The sequence below is a fragment of the Schistocerca nitens genome, chromosome 4, assembly GCF_023898315.1.
Source record: "Schistocerca nitens isolate TAMUIC-IGC-003100 chromosome 4, iqSchNite1.1, whole genome shotgun sequence".
Classification (NCBI taxonomy): Eukaryota; Metazoa; Arthropoda; class Insecta; order Orthoptera; family Acrididae; genus Schistocerca; species Schistocerca nitens.
The window spans coordinates 225,576,604-225,592,322 of NC_064617.1; the positions used below are offsets into that span (position 1 = coordinate 225,576,604).

Below are 15,719 nucleotides of genomic sequence, written 5' to 3' on the forward strand. Positions count from 1 at the left end.
TGCCTTTATGGTATTTAGGCTGTACATGTCACTGCTCTTTCCTGAATTTTAAAGATTCTTTCTAAGTAGTTATCGTGTGCCCTACCTCATATATGAATTTAGTGTGGGAACACTAGTCCATAGTACACTGCTCTGAATTTTGCATATACAACTTTTACCATTTTGCGCACGAGGAAAATCTGTGTTTGTATCTTTTTACTCAATACATCTATATCTGCCCCCCACCCTCCTGTCAGATGCTTCTTAAAAACAGATATTTGCAGTTTCAGTTTTAGGAGTGATTCATTTTAAAGCTTCTCATTTGTCCCTATGCACATATAATTGTAGTGTAAATTTCTCTTTTATATATATGATGGGAAATCATTTACACTAAGAATAAACATTACTGGTCTGAGCACAGAATCTTGCTATTGCCATGTATTGAAAAGTTTTCATATTTGTACTCCTCATTTTCTGGTGACTTTTGTGAAAAACTGCACAAATTATGACCAACTGTGCGCTATATGCCATCTCATACCAGTACTGACTAGATTTCCGAGATATTGGAAGATGCAGCTGCAGAATCTCCTACAGTGTGGGTGTACATTTTTACTGGCTATTTGAATAAATTTTCTGTTTGCAAGGTTTGGTTGTGGGTTGAGCCTTAGTGCAACGTAAACAGAATGTTGATCACATGCAACAGTATTAAAAAGTTCACAGAATTTAAAATACTGCTGTTGTATGTAGGCTGTTAAATATAACGTGCTATAAATAAACATGTCATTGCAGTATGCAATGGATAATAGAGTCCACATTGTAAGCTTCGTTTTTGTCTTGGGTATGCGCAAGTAAAGATTATAGTAACAAAGTGACCTAAGCCTAGCTACTGTTTACGTCCATGCCATATTTAATGCTGTTTTCATTGTAAAAACTAAAATTGCAAAGTAAATTCAGAGAACTATTTCAAATGTGGACAAATATGTGTCAAATGTCTGGAGGCATATTATGCACCTATATTGTATACAAATTATGAAAAATGTGAGAGGGTCCCATTGCGTAACTTTTATTGGCATTAAGAAAGCATCTGATTCCACCCGTCTGCTTTGACCCATGATGTCATCAGTGTGGCAGAAATGCCTACTTCCAGCGTATACAACATGGCACCAATGTCGTCATAGACACTGATGCAACAAATGTGAACAAAAATGAAAATATGCAAAAGTCTCACTCCAACGATAAAATAAAACTAGTGAGTCAACTACAGGAAAGAGGGTTTATGGCAGAACTAGCTAAATATATTAGAATACAAAATCCACACCATCCCAAATTTAAAAACGGACAATATTTCAACTTATGACACAATGCCACTGCCGCAAAACAAACAGGAGTCATACTCTTTACTCAACCTGTATAGCGCAAACAAAACCTACGATACAAAATAAACTAACATCTGCAGTTCTGGAAAGTGGAACTGGACATTTCCTTTGATGAGTAGAACTCCAACGGAGCCCTTGATACCAAAAACCCAATACCCCAACTATGAAAAGTGGAATCGGACATTTCCCTTGACCTATACAGCTCAAATACTGCTCCCAATACCTACTGGCAAACCACTAATAAGAAAACCACATCTGCAAAGTTCACACACCTATATAACTCACGAAACACCACCGAAATTAAAACTCCAATAAAATGAAATGATAATTAAATAGACACCGTAGCTGCAAACATGCGTTGATGTACTTCATTGGGGACATGTTGAAAATGTGTGCCCCGACCGGGACTCGAACCCGGGATCTCCTGCTTACATGGCAGACGCTCTATCCATCTGAGCCACCGCGGGCACAGAGGATAGTGCGTCTGCAGGGACTTATCCCTTGCACGCTCCCCGTGAGATCCACATTCCCAACATGTCCACACCACTACATTCGTAGTGCACCTAATAGATGGTTGCCCATCATACTCATTACTCGTGGCAGATTAATCTACCAAGTCCCGTACGAGTTCGGGCATAGCGTGTGCGGTGGTCATATATGACGATAGTCATATATAGTTAAAAATATGGCTTCCCGGCCATTGACCTTCTTGTGCGAATGCACACGCTATGCCCAAACTCGTACGGGACTTGGTAGATTAATCTGCCACGAGTAATGAGTATGATGGGCAACCATCTATTAGGCGCACTACGAATGTAGTGGTGTGGACATGTTGGGAATGTGGATCTCACGGGGAGCGTGCAAGGGATAAGTCCCTGCAGACGCACTATCCTCTGTGCCCGCGGTGGCTCAGATGGATAGAGCGTCTGCCATGTAAGCAGGAGATCCCGGGTTCGAGTCCCGGTCGGGGCACACATTTTCAACATGTCCCCAATGAAGTACATCAACAACTGTTTGCAGCTAGGGTGTCTATTTAATTATCATTTCATTTCTAGCAAAGCTGCATGGTCATCCACGGTAACTGTTCTTTCGGGAACAGATACTACCGTCATATATAGTTAAAACTCCAATAACTCGAAAACCCAAAAACTCCCATATTCACCAGATCAATTACAACACAACTAAAATACTATAAACACACACACACAAAAGGGAAAAAAACCATAGCAACCCAATGAAAACAAGGCCAACACTACCAAATCCACGTTACAGTTGTGACAAACCACATTACCTCAGTGGTAAAGAAGACTCATATTAACCCAGTACTACACACACTCAACATGTCTATATCCAATGCCAGAGGACACCATCAGGTACAACAACATGGCATCTACAAACACAAAAACACTGTCCCATAGTGACTTCACACACTGCCGCCACCTTTAGATCACAGGTCAAAGTAGATAGCTGGAATTGGATGCTTCTGATGACTGCTGTTAGCAGACTGTAAGCCAAAACTTGGGTAATATATGATGTGAAGTTATTGGAGGAAGGAGGGTGACATCAGAATTCATAAATTTTTGTCACGACTGGGCATTCCATTTACTTTCAATGACCTAAGATTTTAATTATCCGTTGTGTACTGCAGAAGTAGTGTTATGATACTTGTGATCCATTAGTTTAAGGTGAGGAAGTACTTAAAACAAGCACCTGAATTATATGTGCACTCTCCCCCTTGTACACTAACGACATTAACGATTGTTTGTTTACAGGTATTCAGAGTACCATATGAAGAACGAAAATTTGATCACAGTGACAAGTTCGGAGAAGGAGAGTCATTGAGGACATGTCTGCAAATCATGCGAGACACAGGAGCTCATATCGAAATATCTTCATCCAAAGATCAATCCTTGACCTTCTTAGTAACAGGAAAACAAAATTCTGTGTTGGATGCTCGAAGAAGGATTTTAACAAATTTCCAAACACAGGTAAATTAAAAATTACATACTATGTTCTGAAATTTTGGTGAATTGGAGTCCCTACTATTGAAATTCATTTGTATCACTTGTGCAGTTTATAATTAAATGATGGTATACACTTGTGTTCATGTTGTTAATGGGTCTTGAGGCATAGATGATAATTTGCTGTCTGTATTAAACCATTGATTTTCATGAACCCTTTGCAGTAAATGAAACACACTCTTAATATGTTGTTGAATTGTGCTTATGATATGCTTGAAATTGAAGGTGCTGACAATGAAACTGGCCAGTAGTTTTCTATACTGGTCTGTAGGCTGTCTAAGCTCACCTTTAGAATAGAGACTTAAACTTTATTTATATTTGTTTGTCTTTCTTCACAGCTTAGTGTCTGTATTGCTTTCCACACATGGTTCAACCCAGGTTTGATTTGTTTCCCTGTTTTACAATCTGAGAATGCTCTTCTGTATGCCTGCAGTTCTGTGTGTTTCAACAAGCCTGTCATCAGTTTTATCATTGGCGGTAATCATTAGAGGGGCATTTTCAAAGACTCATGCTGAAATCCTTTATATCCTCGTAGCATTGTTTACAATTTGTGCCATGCAAAAGTGTGTTAAATGTTTAGGAAGTTGTTATTAATTTCGCCCTCAGTAGCTGTGTTAATATTTATGCCCCACATATTATAATGTTGGTTTTGGAGGCTGAGACACTTTTTCAGGATTTCAGTTAATTGGTTAAGAAAGTGTCTGCATTACCACTAGGCGAGAGCTTCACGCACAACATAATTAACTTCTCGTGGCTGTCTAACTTCTTAGTTCAGCGGGTGCCGATTCAAAATGTTTATCAATGCAAATTGTAACCAGATCTTTAAAATATGTCCTATCTCTGATATAAATACACTATCCCCCACGATTTAATATTGTTCTACAATAACATCTTAAACTTCTGTGTGGCGGTAGTACTATATGCTCTATTTCTGTGTCTCTGCACAAGAGCTCTGTAATGCATTCCACTGTACTATTCAAAGACTGTACTTCAGCTTTAAGATGTGTACTTCATGTTTAATATGTACATATTTTGCTGAAGAATAGATAATTTGGAGCAAATTTCTCTCTCTCTCTCTCTCTCTCTCTCTCTCTGGGTACATTTTACCTTACGTGCATGTGTGGAAAAAATCTCTAAACTGGTTGTGACATATTTAAGGGAGGGGAGCCTGATGTCATGACTGACTTGAAAAAAAGGCATTGTCCTCCTACCTATGACAATAAGTATTGCACCATGTGTGGCATCCTTTAACTTTTACTAATTAATTCCACCAACTTCCTTTCCCCAGTTCTGTTAAGGTGTAGGCCTTGCCTGGTGTAACACTCTCTCAATAGTTCTCTCAGGCACCAGCACAATGTGTGCCCAGTCAGCAGTTCCAGCTCCACATTGACTTCCTGTACAGCTCAGCCAAGATGAGGCTGATCCTGCCTCTGGAACAACTCAGTCATGCTAACATTTTTGGAAGTTACTTTGCTTAGGTTACTATCCATGTCGTATGCCCTGTCCCTATTCAAACTGTTCCCTGGCCCACCCAATACCACTATCTGATCATCTTATGTGAAATTGTTACCGTAAAGCTCTAATACCTCAGCCACCTGAACCAGCCAGACATTTATATTGAAAATGGCATTGAGCTGATATTCTTTCCCTAAAGTCTTCTGTAATTGAGAGCCCATACATCTACCATGACTGCTACATAGCAACAGTAATCCTTGTTCTTAAGTGATATTCCTAGCATAGTCTGCCAAACATTTCCAGCTACTACATCATCTTGAGGATCCTCTTCGCACAACTTTGGCAGCTGGAACTTGATTCTGGTACACATAGCAATACTATCAAAATGTTATCTACCAACAGCCAGTTCTCGACTGCCCACCCCACTCAAGACTCCCTCCCTCCGTCCGTCCCTCCCTCCCTCCCTCGTTCTCGTGGCTTTTTCCAAATGTGCTCGAAGAGCACAGAGCTTGCTTTCTTGCTTCTGTATTAATTTGTTCATGCAACATATTTTGCAGTTCAAAGAGAATAATGACCTCCCCATTGCTCTCCCTTCTCCATCCCCTCCCAGTGAAACCATTTGCTTCAACTGAAGCTAAGAGGTCTGTTCAAAAAGTGCCACAACATTCATAATTTCACGCAGATGGTGTGTTGGAGCAAAATGCAGTTGGAATCTCCGCACATACCTGTGTTTAATGTGTAACTGCTGGAAGTTTCTAAGTAGTGTGTCTGTTAGTTATTGTGTATTGAGTAGAAAGTTGTTGCACAATTTGCAAATTTGTACATCACAGAGCTAGAGGAGCAATGCATCATTCATTAAATTTTGCATGAAACTCTAGAAAACCTATACAGACACACATGAAGAGATGAGTGCGTAAGCCATACTCAAGTGTTACGAATAGCTCACACTGTTTAAAAATGACAAGATAGAAATTAAAGGTGACCCTTATTCAGGACACCATTCGATGTCTACAAACAATGCTCATGCCAGGAATGCCAACGAAATAGTGTGTGCCAGTTGAAGACTGGCTGTCTGAGAGATTGCAGGAGATTGTAACTGAAATTGTAACACGCTAACACACTTGCACATTCATCCCTGTTGGTGCGTGACTATTGCACAAAAAACGAAATCACTGTGCTGCCTTGTCCTCCGTACTCTCCAGACCTGGCACCTGTGGTCTTCTTTTTATTTCCAAATTTGATAACCCTGTTGATTTGCAATGATAGAGTAGATAAAAGAAAATTCAGACGGCGCTTCATGCGATCCTGTAAGAGGCACACCAAGACTGCCTCCAGAAGTGGAAACAGTGTTGGGTCAGTGTATCAATAGTGGAGGAGAGTATTTCGAAAGAGACAATGCAAAATAAGTGAAAGGTAAGTGTAGATAAATTTTGTGGACAAAGTTCCGGAATTTTTTAAATAGGCCTAATTTGTTTGTTCCACGGTTCATATTCAAGCAACTGCCACCGTTTCTACTTACGATCAAATTAGGTACTTATAACAAAGAAAAAATGTGTGAAACTAAAAGAATATTCTGACATAAATTAAGCTTCTTCCACTATAAAAGTGTGTGACCCCAATATGTTGAGTTCATTATGAGTGCAAATTCAGTAACATCTGATGAATGTACGTAAACAAAATATTGTAGCAAATTTGCTCCTAAAAGTAATTCAAAATGATGGATATAGGGCTTTGCGTTTCTTTTTAAATTGCTCCAGGGAAATGCTCTGGTGATTGCTTCAGCAAGACCACTTGTATCTTGATCAAACACACGTAAATATATTTCTAACTGAAAACCACATCAGGTGAAAATGTTATACAGTTTTGCATCTCATTTTCGTATGAAATATGTTGTCTTGTGATAATTCACTGCATCCTTACATTGATTGGAATACTTTCAGGCAACTGTGAACATTGCTATACCGAAAGAACACCATCGTTTCATTCTGGGAAAGAACTATTTAAAGTTGAGAGATTTGGAGAAGAATACAGCAACTAAGATTTCTGTTCCAAATATGAATGATCCTTCTGACAGAATTACTATAACAGGAACAAAGGAAGGAATCGAGAAAGCTGTGCATGAAATAAAGGTCACATCTGATGAGCAGGTAATTGCCAGTAAAGTGTTTTGTGAAATACAGTAATCTGAAAGTACTTTAAGTAAATATATTCTTTCATTTATCATCCTGTTGTATTCAGTTTTCTTTGCTTTTTTGAGGCGAAGCTTTTCTTTCTATGTATGTTTGTCAGGTTTTTAAATTATATTCCTATTATTGTGCTGACTTAGCATTGGTCTGTTAGAACAGAGAATGTTTATGAAATTCTCCAGATTAAGCTACATATATTCAGATAAATATGGGATATTGTTAAAAAGGAGACAGGGAAACAACACACAGGTGACACCGTGTCTGTCAAAGAGAATGGAAACATTATAAAATAAAGTTGCTGTTTAACAAATATTCATTATAATTACTGTTTGAAATTAGATACGAAGAAGCAATACATAAAACTTAATCAAATGAAAAATTATCTCTTATTCCCATCTGAAGAAAGGGAAATCATTACCAATGTAAAACTAAAGTTCTTATGGAGCTCTTGATATCTCCAGAGCCACAACTTTTAGTGTTAAGACACTAAAAATTGTGGCTCTGTAATAGTTATTGTTCTCAGTCATGTACACAGTACATTGTTAAATACATAAAGTAAAGGAAAGGCAACAACTCAATTATAGTGAACCAAAATGGGGAGTAGAGAACAGGAAACAGCATTCACTCTAGCTTTCCAGCTCTTGCTCTTTTTCTAGAAAAAGTACACACACAGATGAACACTTCTGTGGTCACATAGAGACGGATTATTGATAATTGTTCATTGAAAACAGTTGCCCGAGCTGATGGAGGGGTAGGGAAGGAAGCAAAGTGGAGGTAGTAGGAAAGAGTCAGGTCTTTGGACAGATGGCTCCACAACAAGATGAAAGGAGTATAGAGGGTTGAGCAAAAGGATATAGTGAGGGGTAGGGGAAAGAGGAGAAAAGGAGAGAGAAGTGAAACAGAAATGGAGGGGGGGGGGAGAGCTGAGAGGGGAGGGGGAGATAGTCCACAATCTGGACAGGTTAGGAGTTGTGTGGACAGGAGAGAAAGGAAAAAAAAAAAAAAGACGAGGCAGTGGTGATTGTGAGAAAGCAGGATATGCTGGAGAGACAATTCCCATTCACAATTCAGAGAAATAAGTGTTCCAGCATAACAAGTGCCGGCATGAAGATAAGGAACGTAACAGCAGAAAAGGCTGAGAGATGTCAGCCAATAGCATGCTGACTAGAACCGCATCACGACAGGAGTGGCTTCTATATGAAGAGAATATAAGTACAGCTTCTGCCAGCCATGGCTGGACAGTAGAAGACACATACTATCAGACCCGGATTAGGAACCACATACTAGAACAGCCGTGATTAGTGATCCATATGACCTTGGGTGATAATTGGCGTGAACATTGTATACATCGAAGGACATTGATTATTTGCATGTCGCCCATCGTGTGCAACAACTCGTTGTAAATGCAAAGTTAAGTATTGTCAATCTACTTTATTGAAATAAAAACTATTAATGTGATTTGCTTGAATTGTTGTATAGCTATCCGAGAAAGCAGCACCCTTTAGGCACCCTATAAGAGAATGGGGGCAGGACACAACAGTAGGTGTTGGAAGGGAGTAGCCAAATGGCACGTGTAGTGAAGCAGCTGTTGACTTGTATTGCACTGGGCAGTATGTTCAGTGACTGGATAGTTAAGTTTGTTTTGTCACAGTTGGGTGGTGGCCATTCATGTGAATAGACAGTTACTTGTCGTGCTCATGTAGAATGCTGTACTGTAATTGCAGTATTTATCTGACATATAAAATAGCTACTTTCATACATGGTCGTGCCTTTTATTGGGCAGGAAATGCCTGTGACTGGACTGTGGTAGTAGGTGGTGGGTGGGTGTATAGGGGCAGATACTGCAGCTGGTCAGACTGTAGGGGAATAACCCATGCAGTGCGGGATTGGGGGTAGAAATGAAGTATGAATGGACAAGGATTGATTGTGTGGGTGGTGGAATACTATTTTGGGTGTGTTAATAGGAATTTGGGTAGGATATGCATCATCTCAGGGTGCGATGAGTTAATTGACGCCTTGTGGTTGAGCTTCACAAGGACAAGCTGATACTTGATCAGAAGAGTGCTGGTCAGTAGCTGGTTAACAGGTTTACTGGTCTCAGAGTAGGTGATGCCACAGGAAATCTCTTTTGGATCAGCTGGATATGATATAGTCAGTTTCTAAAGTCTCTGGTCGGGTTATCAGTGTGTTTTAACTCCTGCTTTCCACTGCAGGTGCGGTGAGTATGGATGGCAAGATTGTAAGAAAGATACATTTTTGGTATGGAATTGGTGACAGCTGTCAAAATAGAGGTACTTTAGAGGTTGGTACACTTGTTGTGGACAGATGTATTTATGGGGCCATCTGAGAGATTTACATCTGGGAAGGTGACTTGATGAGTTGAGAAGATTCAGGTGAAGCTGATTTGGAAGTCGGTTTTGAGTTTATGAAGGAAAGAGCAGAAGTTGTCATTATCATCAGCCCAATTCATGAAATTCTTCTTAGTGAAGCCTAGCCAGACAAAGGGTTTCAGTCTTGACTGGATTCCTATGGATCGCACATAAATAGTTGCTTGCATGTCTGAAAGAACAGACCTTGCTGACAATCCACAGCTATATATAAAATAATTCAAATTTTATTTGCTGGCTGCAAAGACTAGTTCTAACTGTACTAGGTATGGATGTCATACCTGTTAGTGACATGAAAATTTGTGCCGTATTGGGACTCAGATCTGGATTTCCCACTTACTGCAGCTGGTCGCCTTAACCGCTTCATCCATCTGTCCACGCTCTCCGTAGTGACTCAGATTATTTTGTACAACTGTGAATTGTCAAAAATAGAAATAAGTATTACGAACCTAGATGGGCATATGATGCCCCACTGCGTTTCCGGGGGTAAGAATAGGCCCTCTGTATTCCTGCCTGTCGTAAGAGGCGACTAAAATGAGTCTCACATGTTTTGGCCTTTATATGATGGTTCCCTATAGTGTTTGACCACCATTTTTTAAAATTTTTCCAAAGAGCGAGCCATTTGGGGATGGGAGCCTTACATGGTGCATCGTGCCCATAGTGCTTGGAGATCTTTAGCCCCCTTTCTCATCGTTGCAGTCCCGCTCGTTCTCCATCTCTTGGGCAAGGATACATTCCTGGGTGCGGTTTCCGCCATGTACTATGCAGTGTTGCCTTCTGCAGAGACAACGACCATAGACTTCTTTGCACCTGATATCTGGCACAGTAGCCAGTCTGTTGTGGTGGGGCTGCCATGTACCCTCCTGGTTGTAGCCCCCTGACAACACAGGGATTGCTCTGCTAATGCCTGCGCTGTCATCTCCCCATATATATCAAGGAATAGATGCCTATCTCCCTGGGGCATCAGGACTCCTGGCAATGGCCAGGTGGCCCTTGCTGAGGCTGGGTGGGACCTGTGGGGAGGGCCGTTGGTTGGAGTGGGTGGCATCAGGGCAGATGACCAGCAATAAATTGTGGTACATCATCTCTTGCTGGTGGCTAGCTGCCAGCGGTCTCAAAGTGTTAGAGGGCTCACTTCAATGCGGAGAAGTATGACCCCAAATAGTTCCCCTCCCAGGCTACATCTTGGGAGAGGCAAAAGGCTAAGGATGGCAGTGATACTTATTCGCCCTGGTACGTTGTCTGTACGCGAGTTGATTGGAAATCATTCATGTCAACGAAGCCTCAGTTTTTTGTGGAGCATTTAGAGGACAAGTTTGGGGAGGTGGAGGGCTTGTCCAAAATGCAATCAGGGTCAGTCTTCATTAAAACAGCATCCTCTGTGCAGTCACGGGCACTACTCACGTCCGACAAGCTGGGGAATGTTTCCGTTTCCATTACGCCCCATAAGAGATTAAATATGGTTCAGGGTATTATATTTCACAGGGATCTTCTTTTGCAATGTGACAACAAGCTGCATGCCAATTTAGAGTGGTGATGTGTCAATTTCAGCCGGCGCGTCCACTGGGGTCTGAGTGAATATCAGGTTGCTACTGGTGCCTTCATTTTGGCCTTCGAGGGTGACACATTACCTGAGAAGGTCAAGGTGATGTCTACCGCTGTGATGTAAAGCCGTATATCCCTCCCCTGATGCGATGCCTGAAGTGCTGGAAGTTCGGCCATATGTCTTCCCACTGTATTTGTAGAGTCATCTGTCGGGGTTGTGGACAGCCTTCACAACCCAATACTCCCTGTGCCCCGCCTCCCATCTGTGTCAACTGCGGAGAGCATAATTCACTTGCTCACAGGACTGCAGGATTTTACAGAAAGAGAGGAAAATCGTGGCATATAAGACCCTGGACTGACTGACCTACACTGAGAGAATATGAGTGCCTACATACATCCTGTGGCTATGACAGCTTCATACGGCGCTGCTACGAGAACAGTTGTAGCCCCATCTGTTGCACGTATTACAGTCAGCACTCAGAGCTGTAAGATTACACCTGCCCTCTTGATGGTGTGGGGCATTTCCCTCTCTGTTGCTCCTGCACCACCTACTTCGGAAGCAACCCCCCACCCTCCCCCCAGGCCCCACTTCCCAGATGGAGAAGCATGTCTTCTTCAGCTCCTCTCTCCAGGAAGGGGTCCCTCCCTTCCTGGGTTCTGACCAGTGGGAAAGCAGACATCAGCCAGTGGCTGTAGCAACCACAGGTAGCTTCATGGTCCTCCTCTGTCTCTGGGACTGACCCAATGAAGCCCTCCCAGCCAGAATTGCGGAAGGAACAGTGAGAGAAACAGAAAAAGAAGGCACCCAAGAATCCAGACCATATCACCAGTCCCTACAAGCTCTGTGTGTGAGGGTGAGGTGGAGATTCTGGCTTCTGCTGAGGACCTATATCTCTTCGGACCCTTGGACGCAATGGACGTCGCTCGCACATGTACTCAATCGGCGGCAACAGGTGACCCTGAGGCGTAACCTGCCTCCTAGAGTGCTCATGCCTTTCCAGCTTAGTGATGTTGTCATCCTCCAGTAGAATTGCGGCGGTTTTTTCCACCACCTTGCTGAGTGCTGCCAACTTATCAGCCTTCCTTCTGCATTGCTCTGCAGGAAACTTGGTTTCCAGCGATGCGAACCACTGCCCTCCATGGCTATCGGGGTTATTATAAGAATCGGGCAGCTTTGGGTATCTGGTGGAGTCTGTGTCTACGTCCTTAACTCTCTTTACAGTGAGTGTGTGTCTCTTCAAACACCTTCAGAGGCTGTTGCTGTTAGGGTGTGGATGTCTCAGGCTGTTACTGTCTGCAGTCTCTATCTTCCACTGGATGGTGATGTCCCACAGCATGTATTGGCTGCTCTGATAAGCCCAACTGCTGCCACCTTTTCTGTTACTGGGCGACTTCAACACTCATAACCCATTGTGGGGTGGATTGGTGGCAACAGGCCGAGGCACTGTCATTTAGCAAGTGTTGACACAGCTCAAACTTTCCCTTTTAAATAATGGTGCCTCCACACATTTCAGTGTGGCGCATGTTATGTACTCCGCCATCGACCTTTCAGTCTGCAGCCCTGGCCTTCTACCATTTGTCCAAATGGAGTGTACATGACGACTAGTGCGGTAGTGACCACTTTCCGATCTTTCTGTCACTGCCGCAGCGCACCTCCACAAGTGGGCTTTGAATAAGGGTGACTGGGACTCGTTTGCCTCCATTGCCACTATTGAGCCTCTTTCTCATGATGCCATTGATGTGGTGGTTCACACGATCACCACTGGCATTGTTTCTGCAGCAGAATCTAAAATTCCCTGTTCTTCTGGATCCCCTTGGCGGAGAACTGTGCCTTGGTGGTCACTGGTGATCGCTGAGGCGATTAGAGATCGCAGGCGGGCCCTCCAGCGTCGTAAGTGGCACCCATTACTGGAACACCTCATTGCCTTTAAATGGCTCCATGCCTGAGCCCGACACCTTATTTGCCAGTGGAAGCAGGAGCGCTGGCAAAGGTATGTCTCCACCATTGGCATCTGTACCTCTCCATTGCAGGATTGGTCCAAGATTAGGCGACTCTATGGCTATCGCACCCCTGTCAGCGTACCTGGGCTTTCACCGAATGGAGGAGTCTGTACTGACTCCGACATGATTGCAGAACTCTTAGCGGAGCATTATGCTCAGAGTTCCGCATCTACGAGTTACCTGCAGGCCTTCTTCTCCCAGAAAGAGCGGTTGGAACGTTGGAGCCTTTCCTTCCATACCCACCATCCCGAATCGTACAATGCTCCATTCAGTGAGTAGGAATTCCAAAGTGCCCTAGCCGCTTGCCCTGATATGGCTGCAGGGCCGGATCACATCCACTATCAGATGCTCAAACACCTCTCGGTGAACTGCCAGTGACATTTCCTAGACCATTTCAACTGTATCTGGGTTAAGGGTAAATTCCCATTGTACTGGTCGGAAAGTATCATCATCCATGTGTTGAAACCTGGTAAGGACCCACTGGAGGTGGACAGTTGCTGGCCTCACCAGCATTCTGTGCAAGTTGCTTGAACGCATGGTGAGCCGGAGGTTGAGTTGGTTACTTGAGTCTCGGGGCCTTGTGGCTCCGTCTCCGGGTGGGTTCCGTAAAGGCGGCTCTACCACCAATAATCTGGTCTGCCTGGAGTGTGCCATCTGTAAGGCATTTGCCCACCGTCAGCATCTGGTTGCAGTCTCTTTTGACATGCGGAAGGCATACTGTACCACATGGTGACATCACATCCTCACCGCACCTTATGGGTGGGGTCTTAGGGGCCCACTCCCAATATTTCTTCAAAACTTTGTTGCTTCGTTCCTTGTGCATGCAAGTTGGTCCCTCCCATAGTTCCTCCTGAGTCCAGGCGAATGGGGTCCTGCAATGCTCTGTCTCGAGTGTCTGCCTCTTTTTAGTTGCTATCAGTGGGCTAGCTGTAGCTGTGGGAACGTCCATATCGGCTTCTTTGTATGCTGATGACTTTTGCCTGCACTTTAGCTCCACTGGCTTTGCTGTTGCTGAACGGCAGCTATAGGGCGCTATCTGCAGGGCGCAGTCCTGGGCCATCATGCACAGCTTCCAATTCTCGCCACCAAGACCTGCGTCATGCGTTTTTGCTGGCGTCGCACTGTTCACCCTGAGCCACAGCTTTATCTTGATGGCGAATCTCTTGCTGTGGTGGAGACGCATCAGTTTTTGGGCTTGCTTTATGATGCCCGGTTGACTTGGCTCCCTCATATTCGGCAGCTTAAACAAATGTGCTGGCACCATCATAACGCTCTTCGTTGCCAGAGTCACACCAGCTGGGGTGCCAATCGGTGTACCCTTCTACGGCTGTATTGGGCATTAATTCAGTCCCACCTTGATTATGGGAGCCTGGCTTACGGTTCGGTATTGCCTTCCGCGTTGCGGATACTTGACCCCATATTTTACTGTGGGATCCGAATCGCAACTGGAGCTTTCCACATAAGCCCTGTAAACGGCATACTTGTGGAGGCTGGTGTCCCTCCATTGCGGATCCGGTGCCTACATCTATTGGCCGCTTATCCAGCACATGTTTGTAGCTTGCCCAGGCATCCCAATTACCATCTCCTGTTCGCCAACTCGGTCACCCATCTTCCAGAATGACGGCCCCGGTCAGGGTGTACGATCACCATTCGCGTCCGGGCTCTTGTCTTTGGGCTTGAGTTTTTCCCTCTCGCACCTCTTTTCCAGGCCCATATCCGTATACCCCCGTGGTGTGTGCCCCGCCCATGTCTTCAGCTGGATTTGCCCCAGGGTTCGAAAGACTCAGTCCCTCCTGAGGCCCTCTGCCGCCGGTTTCTTTCTATCCTTGCCGCATTTCATGGCTCTGCTGTGGCCTATACTGACGATTCAGTGGTTGCCGGTAAAGTTGGTTATGCTATTACTCTTTGGGATCATTCTGAACAACACTCATTGTAGGCTGGCTGCAATGTTTTCACCGCAGAGCTTGTCGCCATCTCTCATGGCCTAGAGTATTTCCGCTCCTGCTCAAGTGAGTCCTTCGTTATCTGTAGTGACTCCCTGAGCGGTTTACGAGCTCTCAACCAGTGTTTTCCTCACTCTCGTCTGGTGGGTACCTGGGGTGATAAATGAAGCACCCTGCACAAACTTCAGGTCGTTAAGGAGACTACTGGTGTATGGTGCTCCTTCTTGTGAGCCTCTCGCAAGGACTCTGTTGTACTCTGCCGGCTGCACATTGGCCTCTTCTGTATGGTGCACAGTTATTTATTGCGCCGTGAGGACCCACCTCTCTGTCGCTGTGGTTCAGTATTGACAGTGGTCCACATTTTGTTGGACTGTCCGCTTTTAACTGCGCTGAGGCAGGTGGGTGGTAAGTTTGGTATCAAGACAATGTTGGAAAAGTAGTGTCCCATGGCCACACCATGGGCCTAAGGGATGTTGATGTCAAAGGATGTCGCAGCCAAAGTGACCAACAAGGAGTCTGGTGGTAATGGAGTAGTAACTGTGGAGAGAAGGTAAAAGAAGCGAGCAGTGTCGTGAATGTAGGATGAGGATCACAAACAATATTTAGGAGATGTTCCTCAACAAAGGCAGAGGTTTGCTCTGTGGCAGCATTGTACCCAACCAAAATGAGATGTGGGGGTTGGGTTCTAGAGTTTGGGGAGTAGATAAAAGGTAGGAGCATGGGGGGTTGGTGGTGTAACGAGGGAGATGGCTTCAGGTATCAGGTTCTGTGAACCTAAATCCTTCAGAAACTGTTTGATGTGATGTTGGACACCTTATATGGGATC

At 44.0% G+C, this 15,719-nt stretch overlaps 1 protein-coding gene and 2 non-coding genes across 3 annotated transcripts in view; 2 read left to right on the forward strand and 1 right to left on the reverse strand.

Annotated features, from left to right (window-relative positions):
* Positions 1–15,719, forward strand: part of LOC126253194 (vigilin) — a 104,158-nt gene that overhangs the window by 1,241 nt on the left and 87,198 nt on the right. Inside the window, exons 3-4 of the mRNA XM_049954360.1 lie at positions 3,128–3,343; positions 6,772–6,978. Of these exons, the coding sequence (XP_049810317.1) occupies positions 3,128–3,343; positions 6,772–6,978 (423 nt within the window). The remainder of the gene's footprint in view (positions 1–3,127; positions 3,344–6,771; positions 6,979–15,719) is intronic.
* On the reverse strand, positions 1,749–1,823 carry Trnat-ugu (transfer RNA threonine (anticodon UGU)). The gene has a single exon. It is a non-coding gene; the product is annotated as a tRNA-Thr (tRNA).
* On the forward strand, positions 2,253–2,327 carry Trnat-ugu (transfer RNA threonine (anticodon UGU)). Its single transcript has one exon. It is a non-coding gene; the product is annotated as a tRNA-Thr (tRNA).